The following is a 19,007-nucleotide window of genomic DNA, read 5'->3' as shown; positions in this document are numbered from 1 at the left end:
CAGGAATTCTTGACAGTACCAGATACAGAAATGTATTAAATCAATGCCTGGTGTGTGCTCAAGACTGTTTGTATGAAAGCATCAATTCCTTAACCACATACTTTACCTGGATGACATGATGAACATGCCTTCTGCATGAGGCTATGAAGGTTCTTGATGAGGTCACTGCAGCTAAGACTTGTGGGACTGCCATGATCTTGGAGCCACTGACTGCAGACTGTGTGACTCACTTTGTACAGTGTGTAAGCTACTTCTGATGAGCAGTCTGGTTCAGACAACTCTCTATGAAAGAAATGTACCAAAGAGAAGTTGTGTCTTGAGATCACTAGTGAAGGGGGTAAAACTTAAGAATTATATTGACTTTGATTATAAAATAAGGGTAGAAAGACAGAATGGAGTTTATCAATAGGCAAGTTTGTAGTGGATTTAATGAACATCAAGTTTAAGCACATGTGAAAGACAGCAAGATGCTAAATTCTACACCTTTAGACCTTCTTCCTTCAATATGTGGTCCATCATACACCAATCCGATGACAATTTGACATTCCTTCTTTTCTTTACTGTGATGAATTACACACAGCTACATGAAGATACCGTGTGAAGTTTATTCAGATATAAGACAATGGGGTCAGACTATGGTATAGCAGTGTATGAAGATAGTAATAACCACTATTTATACAGCACCTGTTCAAAATAGATTCAAAGCGCTAACATTAATACATGTACAACAAAATACAAGAAATTGACAATACATCTACTGAACAAGAGAGAAAGAGAGAGAGAAAAAAAAGAAGAAGAAGAAGCAAATCAGGACAAAACAAAAAGATATCCAGCTATAATCAATGAACAGAGAGAAAATGAATAAGTGCTGTGAAAGGTTACAGGTATGGACTCACCTGCACATGTGGATGGCATTGGCAATCTCACCTAGCTTGGCAGCTTCAACAGCTACCTGTCCCTGTAGCTCCTTGGCTGACACTCCCAACAACTCTCCCAACCTATTGTCAATACATATGCACATAGATGCTGACATATCATAGAAATCCTCCCTTGGTATACCAGGGTTTGATATATTTAAAGGGATGTTATAACTGAGGGAGTTGAAGTGAAATTCAACATCATGATTAGCTTGATCTTAGTGAATAGAGAAAACAAATAAACCAAACAGGAAGAGTTTCATAAATATGAAATGTGAATTAGGAAAATTAGTTAATTTTGAATCATCACGTTCAATGAATGGTGAAATTGGACACAACATAAATAGACAAATTAGTTCAGGTAATGACGTCAATGACAATTTTCCCTTCAACTTGTGCACAAAAACATAATACAAATTTTAAGACAATTTAGCAACGACAACCTTGTCTCAAACATCATTACTAAAAAACTCAATCACAACCATGATTGGATGTGAAGGATTCATGTTTTTCTAAATGTCATGTTTAAAAAGAAAATATAAAGATAGTTTTTGTGCAGGTCAATGGGAGGCTTGTGAGGCCAAAACATAAACAGCTATTAATTTGCATATTCCAGAACTGTCCTATCTCAGGTCTAATTTTGATTTAAATCTTTACCATTATCTGTCATGTATCATATATATACGGTGTACATCATATATCTTGCGAGTACCAATTATTGTCAATTTGCCATAAAGAACCACATCGATGGCATGAAAAAGAAGTACAATATTCTCTACCCCCCATAACAATCTACAAAGCATCTGTGTCATGGAAGACAATACTTCTGTAATTCATGTTGAGAATATTGGTCGACTTATGTAAATAAAACACAGTGAAATATATCATGTATACAGTAGTGTATATTTCAACCCTTAAGGCGGACAGTTTGGAATGTTACAAACAACCCCTTATGTTCCACATCACAATGTAACATACAATGTATTTCCCATTGCTAAGTTTCCTTGTATTACATGTCACTGCCAAGTGTCACAGTTGATCTTAATACAGGGACTGAATGGACCTAGGCACACACACACAGCTTGCAGGGTTTCACCTTTCTATTCCTTACTGTGGCACCAACTAGCAATGATGCCTCAATTTGGATGGCTCTGTCCTTTCAATTGAACATCACATTATCAAATTATGGCCTTTCATTTCAGTGAAGGCTGCTTGTGACTCTGATATATGAAATTTCCTTGATAGTCTTTTATTTACAATGATTACTTCTTGTTCTTTCCCTAAATGCATAGGAATACTAAAAAAGGTCATCACCATAATCCTGATAACTTGCCCTCCATTGATGACTCTTCATTTTAATTAACTCGTTTACATATTTCAAATTATTTAACAGGAAATTATAACATCTAATGAAGAGAGAAAAAATGATGGGAAAGTCTCTAATAATTTTCATAGTTCACTTTCAACTGAGCCAATTGACAAGTCAAGCTTAAAATACTGTATACGCTATATATTTTCGCGAGTCTAAATTTTTGCGAATTGGGAATTCCCGACGATTTCACAAGTGGTTAAATTCGCGATCATGGAGTCTTGCATTGAACAGAGAAAATGTACATGTGTACGTCACATTCACATAGGGATCAGAGTCAATATTTTCGTGTGTCTTTAATTTCGCGAATAGCACCCGACTCGCGAAATTCGCGAAATTAAAAACTTTGCGAAATATTCAACGTATACAGTACATTAACATAGGTATGATCATAGTTGGGCCAATAACTACCCCAGTAAACTTGATCAGATTTCATTGAAATCTGTAATGAAATTTTGTTTTCAATGGACAAATGCACACTTAAACATTAAATATGCATTAAATATGTACTACTAGCCACTCTAATATTCTTATCATTTGTTCATGAAAAAAAAATTCCATGCTGGTGGAAACATAAGAAAATGAATTACTGTTTGTGTTACCTCTGGATAAACTTCAAACATAGTAAAGTAAAAAGAAGCAAACCTTAAGACTCTGATGAAGTTACCAGCCTGTAACTCTCCTGCCTTTCTTTCATCCAAACATGGTTGCTGCATAAGAGCATAGGACACAAACTTAGGCTTACCCAGGTAATCAAAATGAAGCTCACTGAATATGTGAAAGAGTTATGACAGCTAATTTGTACAACTAATGCATCTTGCATGTTTATTTGATTGCAATAAACTTTGATAAACATGTAACAAATGGCTACAAAAAGTAGCTGCACTTGCACCTTAATCAGTTGAATATCACATTACCTGTACTATCATTCTCTGCTTTTATGTACAATGTATTAGACATAAGGAGTGAAATGTTACCAAAGCTCTCTAAATTAAAAAATATGTTTTTTGTTCATGATCATATATTTCACATTCTCAAACAGATAAGTATTTTTTCTTCGTATGAATATAGAACACATCATGTATTTCTTCTATAATTAGTAAACAATATCCATGTGAACAAGTAACAGTTTGACAAAGTTGGCTCTTTTAAAATTTGCATTGAATGTTATCTTAGACGGTATCTACAATGCAGTAATATTCTTTGATTGTTCCCTCCCTCATTTAAACTCTTTTGGGTCTATTGAAAATTAATTTCACTAGATTATTTCATTACATCGTTATTGAAGCTTATACCCAAGTGGCACAAGTCCAATACTTTCTGGTTACTGAGCACTTAAGTTTTCTTCAATTGAGCGGACAAACCTCGTGACCCCTGACCCCAGATTTCTTGGCCTTGTAGTACTCAATCACGTGTTTCTTTAGCAGCTGCGTTCGGAAATCCTTGTCTTTGTAGCAGCTCAGAGGAAGAATGAGATCATACTCCATCTGCAAATGATGACCATAATCATTACTGATAATTACCTGTATCATGCACAGCCCAGCAAATTGCAGTAGCACGTCAGTGAAGTAAGTACCATATGACACAAACACTCATTATTGAAACATCTTGTGCAGCGCTTAGAGATATTTCATGTCATCGGTTGAGAATGATAAGGGCGTTAAGTTGTCACTAAACCCATAGTGTTCAAGACCACTTAACGCCCTTCTCATTCTCAACAGACAATGTGATAATGCGCTATATAAATATTGTGAATTATTATCATTATTAGCATTACCATGGGGCTCTTTTATACACATCATAATCGGTGCTATTACAAACATTACTTTGGATCAATCTTGTATAGATGGTAGAATATAAAGGGCTATGTGAGGGATAGAAAGCAGTAATGAAGAGAAAAGATCAGACAACGTTCTTACCTGGAGATGAAGAATATTCTGTGTGTCTTCCTGCAGTCTGTGACTGAGAGCCTTTTCTGCGTCATTCATGTGTAGTTCTTTCTTACGCTGTGTCTCTAGAAGGTGAATCAGAGCCTGACCAGTCAGCTGTCGAAGTCCTTTACTCTGGGTATCAACAATTGGGCAACACAATACTGAAACCATGCATCTTACTTCTGATCTACTCTTTCTTACTGGATTAACCTGCAGCCATATCTCAAATCTTTCTCTCTTTTTTTTATCTTTTATTTTTTTGTTTACTTATCTGGGAATTTTCTAAATATGCAAAAGAAGATGTAGAATGATCTCATATCTTCAGTATTATCAAATCAAAATCTGTCAGTTCAGCTGATCAGAGTCCTCGTATAGGAATATGAAGTACGACCAAAAAAAAAAAAAGAAAGAAAGAAAGAAAGAAAGAAAAAAGAAGGAAGTTATATTCACTGAATCAACTTGATATTTACCTCAAGATCAGAGAATCTGTCTGCAGGATCATTCATGACGAGTTCTGTCCAGGAAAGAATTCTTGAGAGGCAGAGAATCTCTTCACTGTCAGACAAACTAGTAAGTAAACTGAGGCACTGGTCAATCTACAGTAAACAGATGGAAACCACAAACAAGATGATAATGAAAAGACTTTACATTCAGATATTCATGAACCTGATGGAACAAGTGAGTAATTACGTTTCTCTGAAACTGAAAAGAACAATCATATCATATTTTAACCAGACAGATCTTTTGATCATACATCCCATAACTGTAGTTGTAAATTGCATGTGTAATCTTGGCTCACATCCCCCCCCCCCATTACTGTAAATATCCTCCTGGAAGTTCCATGAAGTCATAACTTGAGTGGTTCATGAATAGAGAAAATGAGATGTCCTAAACAATGAAACATTAGTATTGTGTGAAGTAGGTGGCCTGCCTTTTCTCTAGTCATAACTTTCTATTCATCTCTCAAAATTGCTTTCTTATTTTTCCCCCAATCGTATCTGCTGCGTTCATTAGCTATGGTAGCTTTACATACATGGAGATGGATATACTATTTGTTGTGTCCTGGCTATATTGTAAATACACTTGTTACATATGAATGTCACTTTTTTGTCATTAGGCATTGTCTATGTGTTCTGCATACAGTGATGAATTTGACATATTTGAGTCTGACCTGGTTGGTCTTAATGAGGTGTTGTAGTCTGAACAGATACACATCAATGGCTGACAGGTCGTATGGCTGAGCTTTCACTACTCGAAGGGCATCCTCCAAAACAGATGGCTCATTTTGGCTTAATATGTGTTGCACTGCAATCTGGAGGGAAAAAAATTAAGGAATATAATTCTGTTACAAAACACAATTTTGAGTACTCCAGACATAGCATGGTACACGCAGCATTCAAATCTAACACCTGTAAAGTCAGATATGGGAAAATGTGTCTGAACTGTGTTGATTGTCCAGTTAACCAGGTCATAATGCACACATCATTTTTTTGAATGAAAGGGTGGTCCTGTCTGTGGCAGAAGCCAACAATGCAGTGTTAGAGTGCCAACATACAGTGTGATTTATGAGAGGGTACAATGTGAGTATCTGCAAATCACAAACATAGTAAAATATATAGTGCACATCTTACACATGAATGAGCTATATTTTGATATGGAGCTGAAACACTTTCCAATAACTGACAAATTCATAATTTTTTTTCTGACTTTACAAGGTTAAACATACAATATGAATTTGATGTGTTTTTAGAAGTTAAAAAGTCATTATCAAAGATCATTATAAATCATTATAAATTAGCATCGTGCACTGGAACGGGGGGGGGGGGGGGGGGGGTGTTTCATAAAGCTGTTCTTAAAGTTACGAACGACTTAAGAACGACAGGTGATCAGTTCTTGTGCTGAATTATTGAAATTCTGATAAGTATAGCACATCAGAAAGTGTTCCAGTAGTTCTTAAGTTGTTTGTAACTTTAAGATCAGCTTTATAAACACCCCTCTGATTCTACTATAGTTGCCAAACACTAGTAGATGGAGTATCCATTAATGCAGAACACCATCATCACTGCACAGAATTTTTCAAGTCCTTATTTTCTGTACCTTCACACTGTCTGAATCTCCCAGAGTGGCTGATCTCAGGTCGTACCTCAGGAACATGTCACGCAGCTCCACAAGCTGAAAGTGTTCTTGTAGGGATGTTACCCTTGGAAAAACACATTCAGAATGTATTTACTTAACCTGGTCATGATTCATGCTGTGTATGCATATTATTATATATTTTTTTTTAATTTCACAAGGAAGTGCAAATAAAAGTGGTGGTGATGGAGGTGGTGGTTGGGGGGGGGGGGGGGGGTATGTATAGCAGTTTTTAAAAGTATGACAAAAGAGATCTTCCATACACATCCAGGGTTCTGTTATGATCTTGTTTCATAATGCTGACCGCTTCAGGAAGATATCACTGGTCATCAGTAATGCTGGTAGAGTAACAGTTTTTAAAATAACATTCTTCTAATCCACATGCTGACAGGTGATCTGATTGCACAGAAATGTTACTGAAAAACTGTGCACTAGCTACACTTACTGTTTAAAGTTGAAATTTGATGAAATTCAAGTTGCCTGTAATGAGTCATCTCACCAGTCATCTGCATAAGCATTGAATTAATTGCCATTACATATGCCTCTCAACAGCTTTTAGAGACTCACGTGCCTACATGTGATTCACACAGGGTATTTGTGACTCCCCTACCTACATGTGATTCACACAGGGTATTTGTGACTCCCCTACCTACATGTTAATCATATTGGGTATTTGAGACTCATATACATATAGGTTACCAATATTGGATAGTTGAAACTCACATTCTCACAAATGACTCACATATCTATAAATGGCTGCTACGAAACCCACAAATCCACAGGTGAACTCACATTGGATGTTTGAGGCTGAGACCATGTTGAACAAGCTGTTCCATTCCTCTGCTCCATGGAACTGGGGCTTTCTCCATCAGAAGTAAGATGGCCTGGCAGTGGCTCTATGAGGGACAAACAAACATGCTACTGTGACATAATGTACCATCAACTCTTTCATTCATGACTGACAAAAATAACAGTGCACTTTTTTTAAAGGAATAGCTTAAAGTTGTACTGACTTTAGAAATATGAATTTAGACATGACTGTAATTGCCACTGCAAAACCAGAAGACAACACTTCAAACATTATACATATGTATACACCATAGATATGCTTGCATGACAATAACATTCAGTTGATTTACCTTCATAATCGCAAATAACTACAGTCTGTATTATGAGGTCTATTTGATAGACCAATTTATGAGAAGCTCATCAGAAAGCATAGATTTTTTATTTGACCGTCTGGTTGAGTGCTTACCTGAAGAGACAAAAATCAGACTGACCTGTAAATCGCTGATACACCTGATGACAGTGATAGCCTTGGCTTCCCATGATGCTTCATAAACAGCCAGAAGATGATGGCTTGTATCACTCAGCAGGTCCTACAGGAAGCATGATAAACAACATTAAACAATACAGATTGCAGAGACTCGTGTGTTGCCATGACATGATCCTTCGTAGCATAGAGTATGGAGGTTGTAATTAATGTTCCACAATCCCTAATTAGTTCCTCAAAAAAAATCTGATGTCATACTCAATGATTCTGACCAGTATGTGCCTGCATAGCCAGCACAGAGACTACAGGTATATGTGAAAATATATGGTAAGGTGGTTTATCAGTCCGAGTAAAATCACCAAAAAAAAGAGAAAAAGCTTACATTTGATTCTATATATATGGTAAATGCCAGAGTTGTGCAAGTAATGGTTAGTTGCCATCATGATAACAAAGTTTGATTTCAAGATTTATGCTTACAAGGGCACTACAATCTGCAGTTATCACTGTTAGCAACTAAATATAACATGCAAGCATATGTTGCCAGAGAATCAGTTTTTTTGTTGGTCATGTGATGTGCAGCATGGTTAATAATGAGGAAGATGAACTTTTTTCTCTCTTATTTTGCATAGACAAAACATCTGCCAATCTCCTCAGGGCTACACAAAATTGTGCGGTGTGGTCTTTCCATTGCTTGACTACAATGAGACAGAAAAATGATTACAACTTCTTTCACATTTATTGACATGTGCTTATTGACCTGTGCATGGATAAGTTGGCATCTTACCAGTTGAAGAGGGCACATTTTAAATAATTACTATTATTCTTCAGTTATTATTAGAACAGATTAGTGTAGATAAAAGAACAAAAAGCATTAAGCCAAAACAAAAAGCTTTGACTGAAGACTTATAAGTTTCACACGATATTAGACCTCGGACATAATCACAGTTAAAAAACTAATGCCATGCATGTTAGGACTGGGTCTTGTTGTGTGTCCTCTTACCTTGATGTAATTAAGGAGGAGTGCGTTGACCTCAAGATTGTGATCTTTGGCATACGGTGAGATGTTTTTTGCAATGACACCTGGAACTAGTTCAGGGGCAGCCACTCTCTCCAGCATCCGAAATGAAATACTCTCCGTAGATTCCTGTCACACGAGGGTAAGATTACATTTGCTTCCTTGTTTTAATCCTTGATTGTGAAAGTTACATTTTTCTTCACATGGGTTTCCAGCCATGCTTTCTTCCTCCACTTACTTTTTGTTGACACATATATATCAACAGCTAGCACCTGTTTGTTAGTTTGCTTGCTTCAACTATGCTTTCTAGAATGTACCTTTCTAAGCAGCAGCAAACTGCTTGATTAGCCTAGTTTTGAACTCTCCTATGCAGAGACACCTGTATTAGATATACTTTGATTTTGCACAATATATCTAAAAAAAAACAAAAAAACAAACAAACAAACAAACAAACAAACAAACAAACAAACAAACCAACCAACCAACCACAGTCTTCAAGATCTCAACTGAGCTAAACATAATGGAATATTTTGAGAAAGTCAACTGGAAAAATGCACCTTTTACTGTTATAGTAAGTCCATGCTCAATTCGGCTGAGTAAACATTTTTTTTTTTTCACACATGAGGTTGCAATGTACCAATTCCTTCAGGGAAAATTCATCTTTATTCACTTGTGTTCAATGATGCCATTGCATGAAGGAGTGCTACAAGATGCCAACAACATGCACTGTGTGCTCATGGCGCTAGTTTAAAAGATTCATGAAATATATGCTGATGACCTAACTCCATCACATAAGCAGATGTTTTATCTGTGGTACATGTTACTTGTTGTTGCTGTCTGAAAGTATGGAAAGGTCATATACAATGTTAAGTATATGCAACGTATATACAATGTTAACATCTACAACACCTTTTATTCAATCAAAAGTAATAAATGATTAGCAATGCCTATGGCCATTTGAAGAACGAACTTGTTCACAATGGCATTTCTGCATTATGAACCCAAAGAGCTTATCAAGAGAAGTCTTACATTACGGAACTGGTCAAGGGTGAGGTAGCAGCGGTAGCGAGAGTGAAGCTGCTTGAGTTCCTTCAGAGAATGGACCAACTCTTTCAGCCTCTTCATGGACTCTGTACAGTCACTGTCATTGAGCTGACACTGTCAAGAGGCACAAAGAATTCAATATCAAGCAAACTTATCTTATGCCTGGCTTTTGTATAAGCATCCTTTAACTGATGCTTGCATGACCTTGCAATAACAAATAATAATAATGAAGCTTCTATAGCGCATATAACAAATTAATGTTCCCCATGCGCTTTACAATATCATCACAAAACATAATCAACAAATTACATTCAACACACACACACACACACACACAAGAAATGTTCAGTTCACAAATAATAAGTCTTCAAAGAGGATTTGAATGAAACCAATGAAGACAACTGAGTGATATGCTGTGGTAATGAGTTCTACAATCTTGGGACAGCAACCAAAAAAGACCGGTCACCATAAAATTTTGTATTAGCTCTAGGAAGACAGAGAAGAGATTGATGTTGTGATCTATGACTATGTGTGGGGTCAGGTGAGGTAATAATTCCTTGAGATATTGTGGACTGTCATTTTGTACTTTGTAAAATGATGAGAACAAAAGCAGAGAATATAAACAGCTCAGAACTACGCATTTACGCTGGAAACAAAAATAATTATAAGCAAACTGATCTGCTCATATCTATGAATGAAAAACGCATTATTTAAAATGCATCTTTAGTCTAAGAATCCATCCATATGCAAAAATATTGCAGAATGTATCGGAAACAAAATCAGGGAGGTAAATGGTATCATAAAAACCCAAAATAAACATTAGCATGGCACTTAGGAATGTTGAGAGATTACTGGAGACACAAACAAGCATATCTGCACAGAAAAAGATATGAATACTACTCATAAACACCTACAGATGTATCAATGCTTGACATTGTAAACTAATGAGGGAAGAAGTTCAATGGTAAATGTCGGCGAGAGCGACTACTGGTGAATCATTGGTTATAGTTGTACATAGAGCAAGGTATGTCCATACAGGTAGCAGAAGGGTAAGGTAAGCATCAATGCATACTTCTGAGAGTAAGTAGGCGTCACTTATTCCACTGCTTGATCCACGAGATTTTGGGTTGGATGATCTCAGCATCAACTCAGCAAGCTCCAGGCCATTTCCTGGCCACTGCGCCTGAAAACGAATTCAGAACATGGTGTACTTCAGAGGAACACTTTGGTTGACGTGACAAAACTCAAATTTACAAGCCTCCATACTCAGAGTGTTTCTTGGTCCTTTTCTCTCTTACAGTACAACATACTAGACTGATAATGTTTGTCTATCCTTGTCCATTTGAGTGAGAAATGAGTACAACTCTTTTATCTAGTCAGTGGAGGGTACATGACAATTTCAATGAGATTTAATGAACTTATGTTGTTTTTTTTCTTTTAAATTTCTTTTCATGTGACTTGATAACACCATCTTAGTGACAAAGTGGTTCACTAAAACAACATCTGCCACAATCAAAAAAGGAACTTCATCATCAGTGCCATGAACAGTGACTTGATATGTATACTAGACTGAGACAAACTTACCTTTTCTGTCACTTCCAAACAGACTGCCCTTTCTTCAATCCAACATATGATGAATTTCTGAGTGGAGGAAAAGACACACACACACACAAACATACAATACACAAAAGAAAAAGGAATTGGGGAATCAGCTTGAAATAACACAAATATCATATGAAAGTGAGATTCATGAGGACATAGGCTGGCCTTATGTTGCCTTTCCCTACTCTGCCGTAGGAGCGCCCTTTAGATAAACAAACATTTCGCTTGGTACTTGTAGATTTGTTTTGATACTCTACTGCACCCTCGCCCATGCAGAAGGTCATGTGACCAGTCAACCGCAGCTCCGAAAGCTGGCCTCAGACCACCTCCAGAGTTGGCCTGAAGTGGAGTCTGCCTGAGGCTGGCCCCAGTTTTGTGTGACTGTTTACACATACAAGAAAGCCGGCCTCAAATCTGCTTTCTTGTATGTGTAACAGGGGTCTATGTGAGATCACACTTCTTAAAGGACAGGAACATATTCAAACCAGAGGGTTGACATGAAGTTAGCATGGTAGAAGCAGTCATTGCATATGCAAAGTCTTACATCTCTAATGAAGAAAGTCAAAAATGAATTGATGACAGACATTACAGGAAATGCTATCAGTGATGTTTGAAGTACTCAGGTGCACAAACTTGAATTCAAATAGAATTCAATGTAAGAGACTTAAACTCACCCAACATTTGGGTTTTAATACTTCCGTAAATAATACATGAAGACTCTGAGAGATTGTTGTAAACTTTCTTTCAAACATAAGTTAAAAGGAACATGCAGCTGAATATCATCTGCATGTATAATCGCTAATGATCTGGGACACAGGAGTAAAAGTGAAGCAACATATTTAGTCTTCAAGACATTATGATTATATACAGGAATGCATACATTCATACATACACGTTTGTACACACACATAATGTTCAGAAAAGGGCTTTGAAATAAATTACAAGTCTGTTAACTCGAACTCACTTGTTATTGTGTCGAACTAAAAGGGATCCTAAACTCCATAGTAACTGCTAAAAAAGGATTACAAGATTAACCTGAATCTGAGCATATTCATTATCTTAACCCTAACTAGGCCGGGCTATTTTGGTAGTTGATAGAGCCGGGGGGGGGGGGGGGGGGGGGGGGGGGCCTCCCAGGCCCCCCTCCAGATCTCGGCCATCGACCGCGCGATCGCAACGAAAATTGGCACACACATTGCCTATGATGTAATCTAAAATACCATGAAGTTAATTTTTCAAAAAATTATCATTTATGCTAAATTATGCTAATTTATGCATAATGATGCATGAAATCAGACTATTTGGTATAAATCACAAAATAAAGCTCAAAACAGGCACATTTTTTGTGTAAATACAGTATTCATCGCATAATCGGGACAGGTTGGGAGTAGCAAACACGGCCCCTTTAAGCGAGGTGCCCGATTTCGCGATGAGCATTCACCATACACTAACGGCATACGACATGTACATGTAGTGCACACACACATACACACACACACGTGTGCATGAATACACTACCACGCTACCCCTCGGCGCGACCCTCTAGCTCATTCACAACTGAGGAAGATTGTGACGTACGCACAGATCACAGTGTATTGAAAGTTGAAACACTCAGAGACGAGGAATTTGGACTTTGCCCTCAAAGTGTATGAATGAGATTAAACAACGTACACAGCCTGAGTTGTGTGAGCGAGGCATGTATTTTAAATACATGTATCAACAAAATCAAAGATCGCTTGAAGAAAAATTGGCCCGTTTATCAGAGGTCCCCGCCCGATTATCCAGTGAAAATAACGTGCACTGGAAATGTTTCTGGGAAGCGTATGTCATTTAAGCGAGTTCCCGATTATCAGATGCCCGATTATGCGATGAATACTGTACTCTTTTTAGTGTCCTTAGCAAATGTAATAAAAAAAAATTGTGATATCAGAAAAAATTCTGAAGTATTTTATTGTTTTTTGAATTTCTTATGTATTTCCTTGTTTTTTGACTTTATGTTTTTCATTGTTTTTACGATGGAATTTGTTCGCGACATCGCTCCGAACAAGAAAATATGTTATTCATTGATTTTAATCAATAAAACACCAAAATAATCATGCTTTTATGAAATTTGCCTGCAAGCACAGTTTGCATTGAAATTGTACACGAATTCACGTTTTTGAGCAATTTTTGGTGTGACATGCATGTACAAATTTATGTGTAACTTCGGAACCGCGCGCCCGGGCGTCGCAAATTTGGCGTTAAAAGATGCGGGAGACTCGAAAGAAAAAAGTCATGAAACGTCGCGGCGATAGCTTTTTGCGATTGCAATACATCGCATGGAACGTCGAGGGGGGGGCCTCGGAGGCCCCCCCCCCCCCCCCCCCCCCCCCCCCCGGCCTAGTTAGGGTTAAAATGTAACTGCTATGCCGATTGAGTTTCACAGTTTAACTAGGATTTGCATGCACATTTTTGCCTGCCACATCAGAGGAAGAAAGAGCAAATAGACTTCAGGTTAAAAGCAAAACGAATGCAAGAACTTCTATCCCAATTTGAATAAAACGCTTTCAAACTTCAGCTGTAGAAAAAAGGAGAAGAAACAGAAGATGAGTTACTCTTCAAGAAATACTTGTCTTCAAAATTGGCCCTGTCCACCTAACATATTTTTTCAAGCCTATAAAAAAGTTTTACCCTTTTTACCTTTTTGGGGGTTTTGAGATGCATGGTCATATTACATTTGTGGACTGAAAAATCTCCAAACAGACCCTTCATTTTGACGATTACAAATGAAAACAATTGCATCACTTGGTATACAGTAGAGGAATAATTTGGTGGTTCTTGGTACCTTTCCCTGGGGAAATCCCTCACACACAAAGGGAATGATGTCATCTCTCAACCAGGGAATGATGTCATGGGATGGGGCATCCCCTGGGATGGATCTCAAAAGGTTTTCAAGCAAGTCTGTTGACATCAGTTTCTCAAAGGTCTCCTGGAATCAAGGTGGAACAGAGAAACAATGTTATGATGATGCTACAATAGGGAGGCAAGGTCTTCTCACCCATGCGTATGGATAAAAAAAAAAAAAAAATTCTTTATGGTCATTTCATTTTCATCTCAAATAGACATGGTTCATATGGGGAATCATGTTGTACAATCTTATATTTCATGAATGCAGTCTATGTAGAGTAAATAAATACAGATTATGCATAAGAAAATTTGCAAATTTCTGTCACTAATGTAATTTTGGTATACTTTTTCTTCTTGCGTATGAGGCAGCGGCAGATAAGTAACTTCTCTCAGTTGTTCTAGCCAAGTTGCAGTCTCAGGAGTAGGGTGTGTGAGGTTTAAATATTTTGGTATACTATATGCACTGTCTATTATTTCCTATATATTTAAGTGATATCAAATCAAAGTGCATAGAAAGAATTAAGCATGCTGTAAATACGATTATCACTAACAGAGTAGTGAATCTCAGGGCTGCCAACTCTCACGCATTGAGCGTGAGACTCACGCAATTCAACCAATTTTGACTGTCTCACTCTGATAAACGAAATCTCACGCTAAACCCCCTAAATGGACTGTACATGACTACAAAAATAAATATATCTCTAAATTCTCTGATATTCCGAATATCGATATGCCCAAGCCCAAAATGTCGAGATTTTCCAGCGCGGGTGTAAAGCTTAACCAATAATAATTGTTTTCGGTTCGCGCGCAAAGACGAGCTATTGGATTACGATTGGCTTCTACCTATACCACGTGAGCGTAGCGTGTACTTTTGGCAAATTACAGTACATATTGTATGGCTATGACGTGTGCTTTACATCGCTTTACATACACTGACTGTGTACGTAGTACGTACGTACGTACGTACGTACGGCCGCACAGCAGGCCGCCAGGTGCTAGCCAGCGAGGTCGCTCCGCTCCCTCGTAGTGTCTCACGCCAAACTCTCACTCAAGGTTGGCAGCCCTGGAATCTCAGTGTTGCATTCACACATTAAGTATACAATACACTGCTCATTAAGTATGTTACCATAAACTTTTGTGTGTATACAGGAGCTCTTTGGTTGCCTTTGTACATGGCAGGCATGAGGACTATAAAATGGAATAATATAAACCTTGTATCTGTTCCAAACCAGAGAAGCTCTAGCCAGGTTGGCCTGAGTGAGGTGACACCTCAGTTCATTCACCATGTCACCATTCAAAAAGGCTTCCCACATGCTGGAACTGGATATACAGAAAGTGAAGAAACTCTCATACCCAGTATCACGAATCTCTCTGTTGATCATTGACACCTTTAAGATTACATCATCTGATCTTTTTTTTATTTTATTTTTTCTTTTAACAAGAAATTTTCAACATTATATCTCAGACTGTTTTTCAAACATATAAGTGGTTATAAAAATAAGTGTAAAACTTTTGTGAATAATCAACTCTGCATGAGTTAAAGTCACATGTGCAGAATAATTGCCTAAGATGTCAAACGATAATGATAAGTCCCAATTAATCTGCAAAGGCTTACCACTTCATTGTTGCATACAAGTACAGTATATCAATTTTTGCATATTGTAGCATTACTGCCCAAGTCTTACAATTCCCCAAAACAATTACAAAGAGAGAAAAAATAGCCCCAAAGTACACCACAATGTGTTATCAATAAGTACTAAACAAATATGCCAGATTTTCTTCACATGATTTGCCACTTTCAGAGGATCCCCCATCCTCAGTTCCACTGTAATAACCATGACAAAAATCATGGCCATACATATTTTGGTGGGAGTATATGTGCCTATGACACATCACTCAAAACACTGAATAATCAGCATCACGTCGCTGAAGGGCAATTTGTCAATTAATTGCTATAAAACTCAATTACTGTTGCCTGTGTTACCTTTATTATTTTATTGATGGTCATTTAATTATTGTGTCAACATTGTAATAAGACTTTTGAAAAACCAAACTACACTGTTTGATGCCTGCACAACTATCAATTAAAATAATGATATATGAAGTGGAACCCTGATTATTCTACTAGCTGTGCTGTTGCGATGATTCAAAGTGACGTCATGGACATCATATCCTACAGTCAAATTTTCTTAAAGGACAAGTTCACCTTCATAGACATGTGGGTTGAGTGAATGCAAGAATATTAGTAGAACACATGTCATCAGTTAGAGTTTGAGGAAAATTGGACAATCCATTCAAGTTATGAATTTTTTAAGTTTCTGCTCAGTCACGGCTGGATGAAAATACTACTATCGCTTGTGATGTCACATGTGTACAATGATATAAAGCAAGAATAAAGAAAATTCAACATATTTCCATTTTTCTCGCATAACAAAACATTCAAGTTCTCTCTTTCAGAATGCAGGGGGAATAATATTACCCTTAACATACGTCAGTAACAAGTCAAAGAAATGTGCACTTTATTCAAAAAGTAAAGTTTTGTGAAATTCTCTTTTTATTTTCCTTATATCATTGTACGCATGTGACATCATACACTGTAGTAGTCTTCTCATCCAGCAGTGACTGTGCAGAAACCTTAAAAATTCATAACTTTTGAACGGATTTTTCGATTTTCCTCAAACTTTCACTGATGTGTTTTACTAATATTGCTGCATTCTCTCAATTCTTATGTATATGAAGGTGGTCTTGTCCTTTAAACGGATGCACAAGCAGAACATCGCCTTAGTTCTCAGCTTTCATGAAGTCTTGCTTATAATATAAACTACTGTTCTCTGGTGTAGAATTATTTCTTCAACTCCAGATTACCATCATTTTGCAATATACATCAATTGGCCATTAACAGTCAACAATATACTTGGCTTCACTTACGTGTACTGGTTGCTGCCATACACTAAACCATAGGTGGCAAGTCTGTGTAGGATTTCTACAATCTAGTATACAAAGAAATAAGCAACAAAGCAAAATAAATAAAAACCTCTCTCACGTCAATAAACGTGCAAACTTTTAATTTCAAAAACTAATCTAAATACTCCATTGAGGATCTATTGTGTATCATATTACTTTGCATCAAACTACAAGGACATTTCTGATGATTTAGAAATTAAGTGCATCAAATGGGATTACACTGCACATAAACGATACCTTGTTAATAGCAGTGGTTTTGCAACCAACCAAAATCTGATCAAGTCTGAAGAATTGTATGTACAAGAGTGGATTAATGCAATTGCCCATTTCCATCTTTCTGCCATAGTATTCCATTGAGTTTTTTCTCACACTGGTTTTTTTTTATCGTTTGTTGGTTTGTTGCATTGCCAGAAGATCTATATTGGCATTAAAAAAAAACACTGAAAAAAACAATCAATCTACATACCTTTGCTAGGAAAAGCTGGATTTGAGACTCCATTTCTCCCTTCCCTTTCATTTTGGCCAACTGCAAAGAGGCAAAGTATAAATTCCATTAAACCCAATAACATTTGCTGAGAGTAGGAGCGCAAATACAAGACTATTGCCTTTCCAGAGGCCCGACAAGGCAGGTGAATAAAGGTGAACATCTTTAAAGTACTTTAATCTTGAAAGGACTTGGGATGGGTGACCACGTCCTCTTCACTACTAGTATTTCATTCATCCATTTTTATTACTATTAATTTCATTTATTTATTCATTCTATTTTTTATTATTATCATTATTTTTGTTTCTTTTACATCTTAGTACCGCATTTGTTGGGGTCAGATGCAGAATGCTAGTGGTTGATGAAAATAACTGATCACATGTCAATTATGTGTCTGTTTGCCATTTACTTGCATTGTAAAGTTGCATGCTGCTTTACACGCATATCATTGTACGTATACAGTAATCTTCGCGTAATCGGGTACCGCTTAAACGGGTACTCCGTTTAATTGGGTAGTAATGTCAAATTCAGTTCCAATGCACATTAAAATTACCTGTTAATTGGGTTGCCACTTCGCATAAATGGGTAAACAATTTTCTTCTTATGTAATATCTACTCACATTTTATCGCAGATATAACACTTGAAAAAATCATGAATCTCAAATTTTCCACAGCGAATCGCATTCTCTGCTTAATTTGCAAAGAAGATGGATCAATTGGACAGTGACTTAAATGAAAACACATGTACATGTACCAGTACTGACTTGCCACAAGTAAATGAACATTACACATGTACATTCAATTTGTAGCTGGCACTCACGAACGCATAAACAGACAGAAGTTGAACACACTTGCGCTCCTCCCTTGCTCCGCAACAACATTCACAATACGAGAAATTTGCCACAAAAATCAGACCATGCACCATAATTTTGCTTTTCCCCAGTCACTTCTCGAAAAGTAACCTGACGTTCTATGTGACTAGTGCAAGCAAAGAGACGTGTTCATTTTGGAAAACGCTTGCGTGTTAGCTAGGAGTCTATAGTAAAACGACAAAGTTTTCTGAAGACATATTTGTCCGTAAAAAGTGTGAAAAATCATTGCTCGTGACTGAGCAAGTGTAAGGTATGTAATGTGCCTTGCAAGCACGCGTGTAAAGCATACAGTGTAGGTGTTTGGCAAAGTGTACAATGCATGCACATACACATTGTGTGTGTCAATTGTGAATGAGACGTGTTCTTCTTTTAATCGGGTACTCCGCTTTATCGGGTAAAAAACGCTCTGCCCGAGCCTACCCAATTATGCGGAGAGTACTGTATTACCAGGATCCATACTAGTTTTTCACATTTGCTTGAACTTTTAAGAACAGATTTGTTACAATGCTATTTCAAT

General features: G+C 37.1%; 1 protein-coding gene across 1 annotated transcript in view; it reads right to left on the bottom strand.

Moving 5' to 3' along the window:
* The window catches only part of LOC139740881 (kinetochore-associated protein 1-like), a 61,585-nt gene that overhangs the window by 25,203 nt on the left and 17,375 nt on the right, over positions 1 to 19,007 (bottom strand). The window contains exons 14-31 of the mRNA XM_071651466.1: positions 17,601 to 17,660; positions 17,099 to 17,160; positions 15,382 to 15,490; positions 14,109 to 14,252; positions 11,267 to 11,323; positions 10,755 to 10,865; positions 9,668 to 9,790; positions 8,624 to 8,767; positions 7,631 to 7,729; positions 7,143 to 7,246; positions 6,315 to 6,417; positions 5,389 to 5,529; positions 4,688 to 4,813; positions 4,206 to 4,349; positions 3,651 to 3,773; positions 2,932 to 2,996; positions 897 to 998; positions 107 to 282 (exon numbers count right to left, since the gene is read on the bottom strand). Coding sequence (XP_071507567.1) covers positions 107 to 282; positions 897 to 998; positions 2,932 to 2,996; positions 3,651 to 3,773; positions 4,206 to 4,349; positions 4,688 to 4,813; positions 5,389 to 5,529; positions 6,315 to 6,417; positions 7,143 to 7,246; positions 7,631 to 7,729; positions 8,624 to 8,767; positions 9,668 to 9,790; positions 10,755 to 10,865; positions 11,267 to 11,323; positions 14,109 to 14,252; positions 15,382 to 15,490; positions 17,099 to 17,160; positions 17,601 to 17,660 — 1,993 coding nt within the window. The remainder of the gene's footprint in view (positions 1 to 106; positions 283 to 896; positions 999 to 2,931; positions 2,997 to 3,650; positions 3,774 to 4,205; positions 4,350 to 4,687; positions 4,814 to 5,388; positions 5,530 to 6,314; positions 6,418 to 7,142; positions 7,247 to 7,630; positions 7,730 to 8,623; positions 8,768 to 9,667; positions 9,791 to 10,754; positions 10,866 to 11,266; positions 11,324 to 14,108; positions 14,253 to 15,381; positions 15,491 to 17,098; positions 17,161 to 17,600; positions 17,661 to 19,007) is intronic.

Source organism: Diadema antillarum, unplaced genomic scaffold (genome assembly GCF_040938485.1).
Source record: "Diadema antillarum isolate AM-2024a unplaced genomic scaffold, OU_Dant_1.0 seq00000889_RagTag, whole genome shotgun sequence".
In the NCBI taxonomy this organism is placed as follows: Eukaryota; Metazoa; Echinodermata; class Echinoidea; order Diadematoida; family Diadematidae; genus Diadema; species Diadema antillarum.
This window is presented reverse-complemented; position numbering and strand designations above follow the sequence as displayed.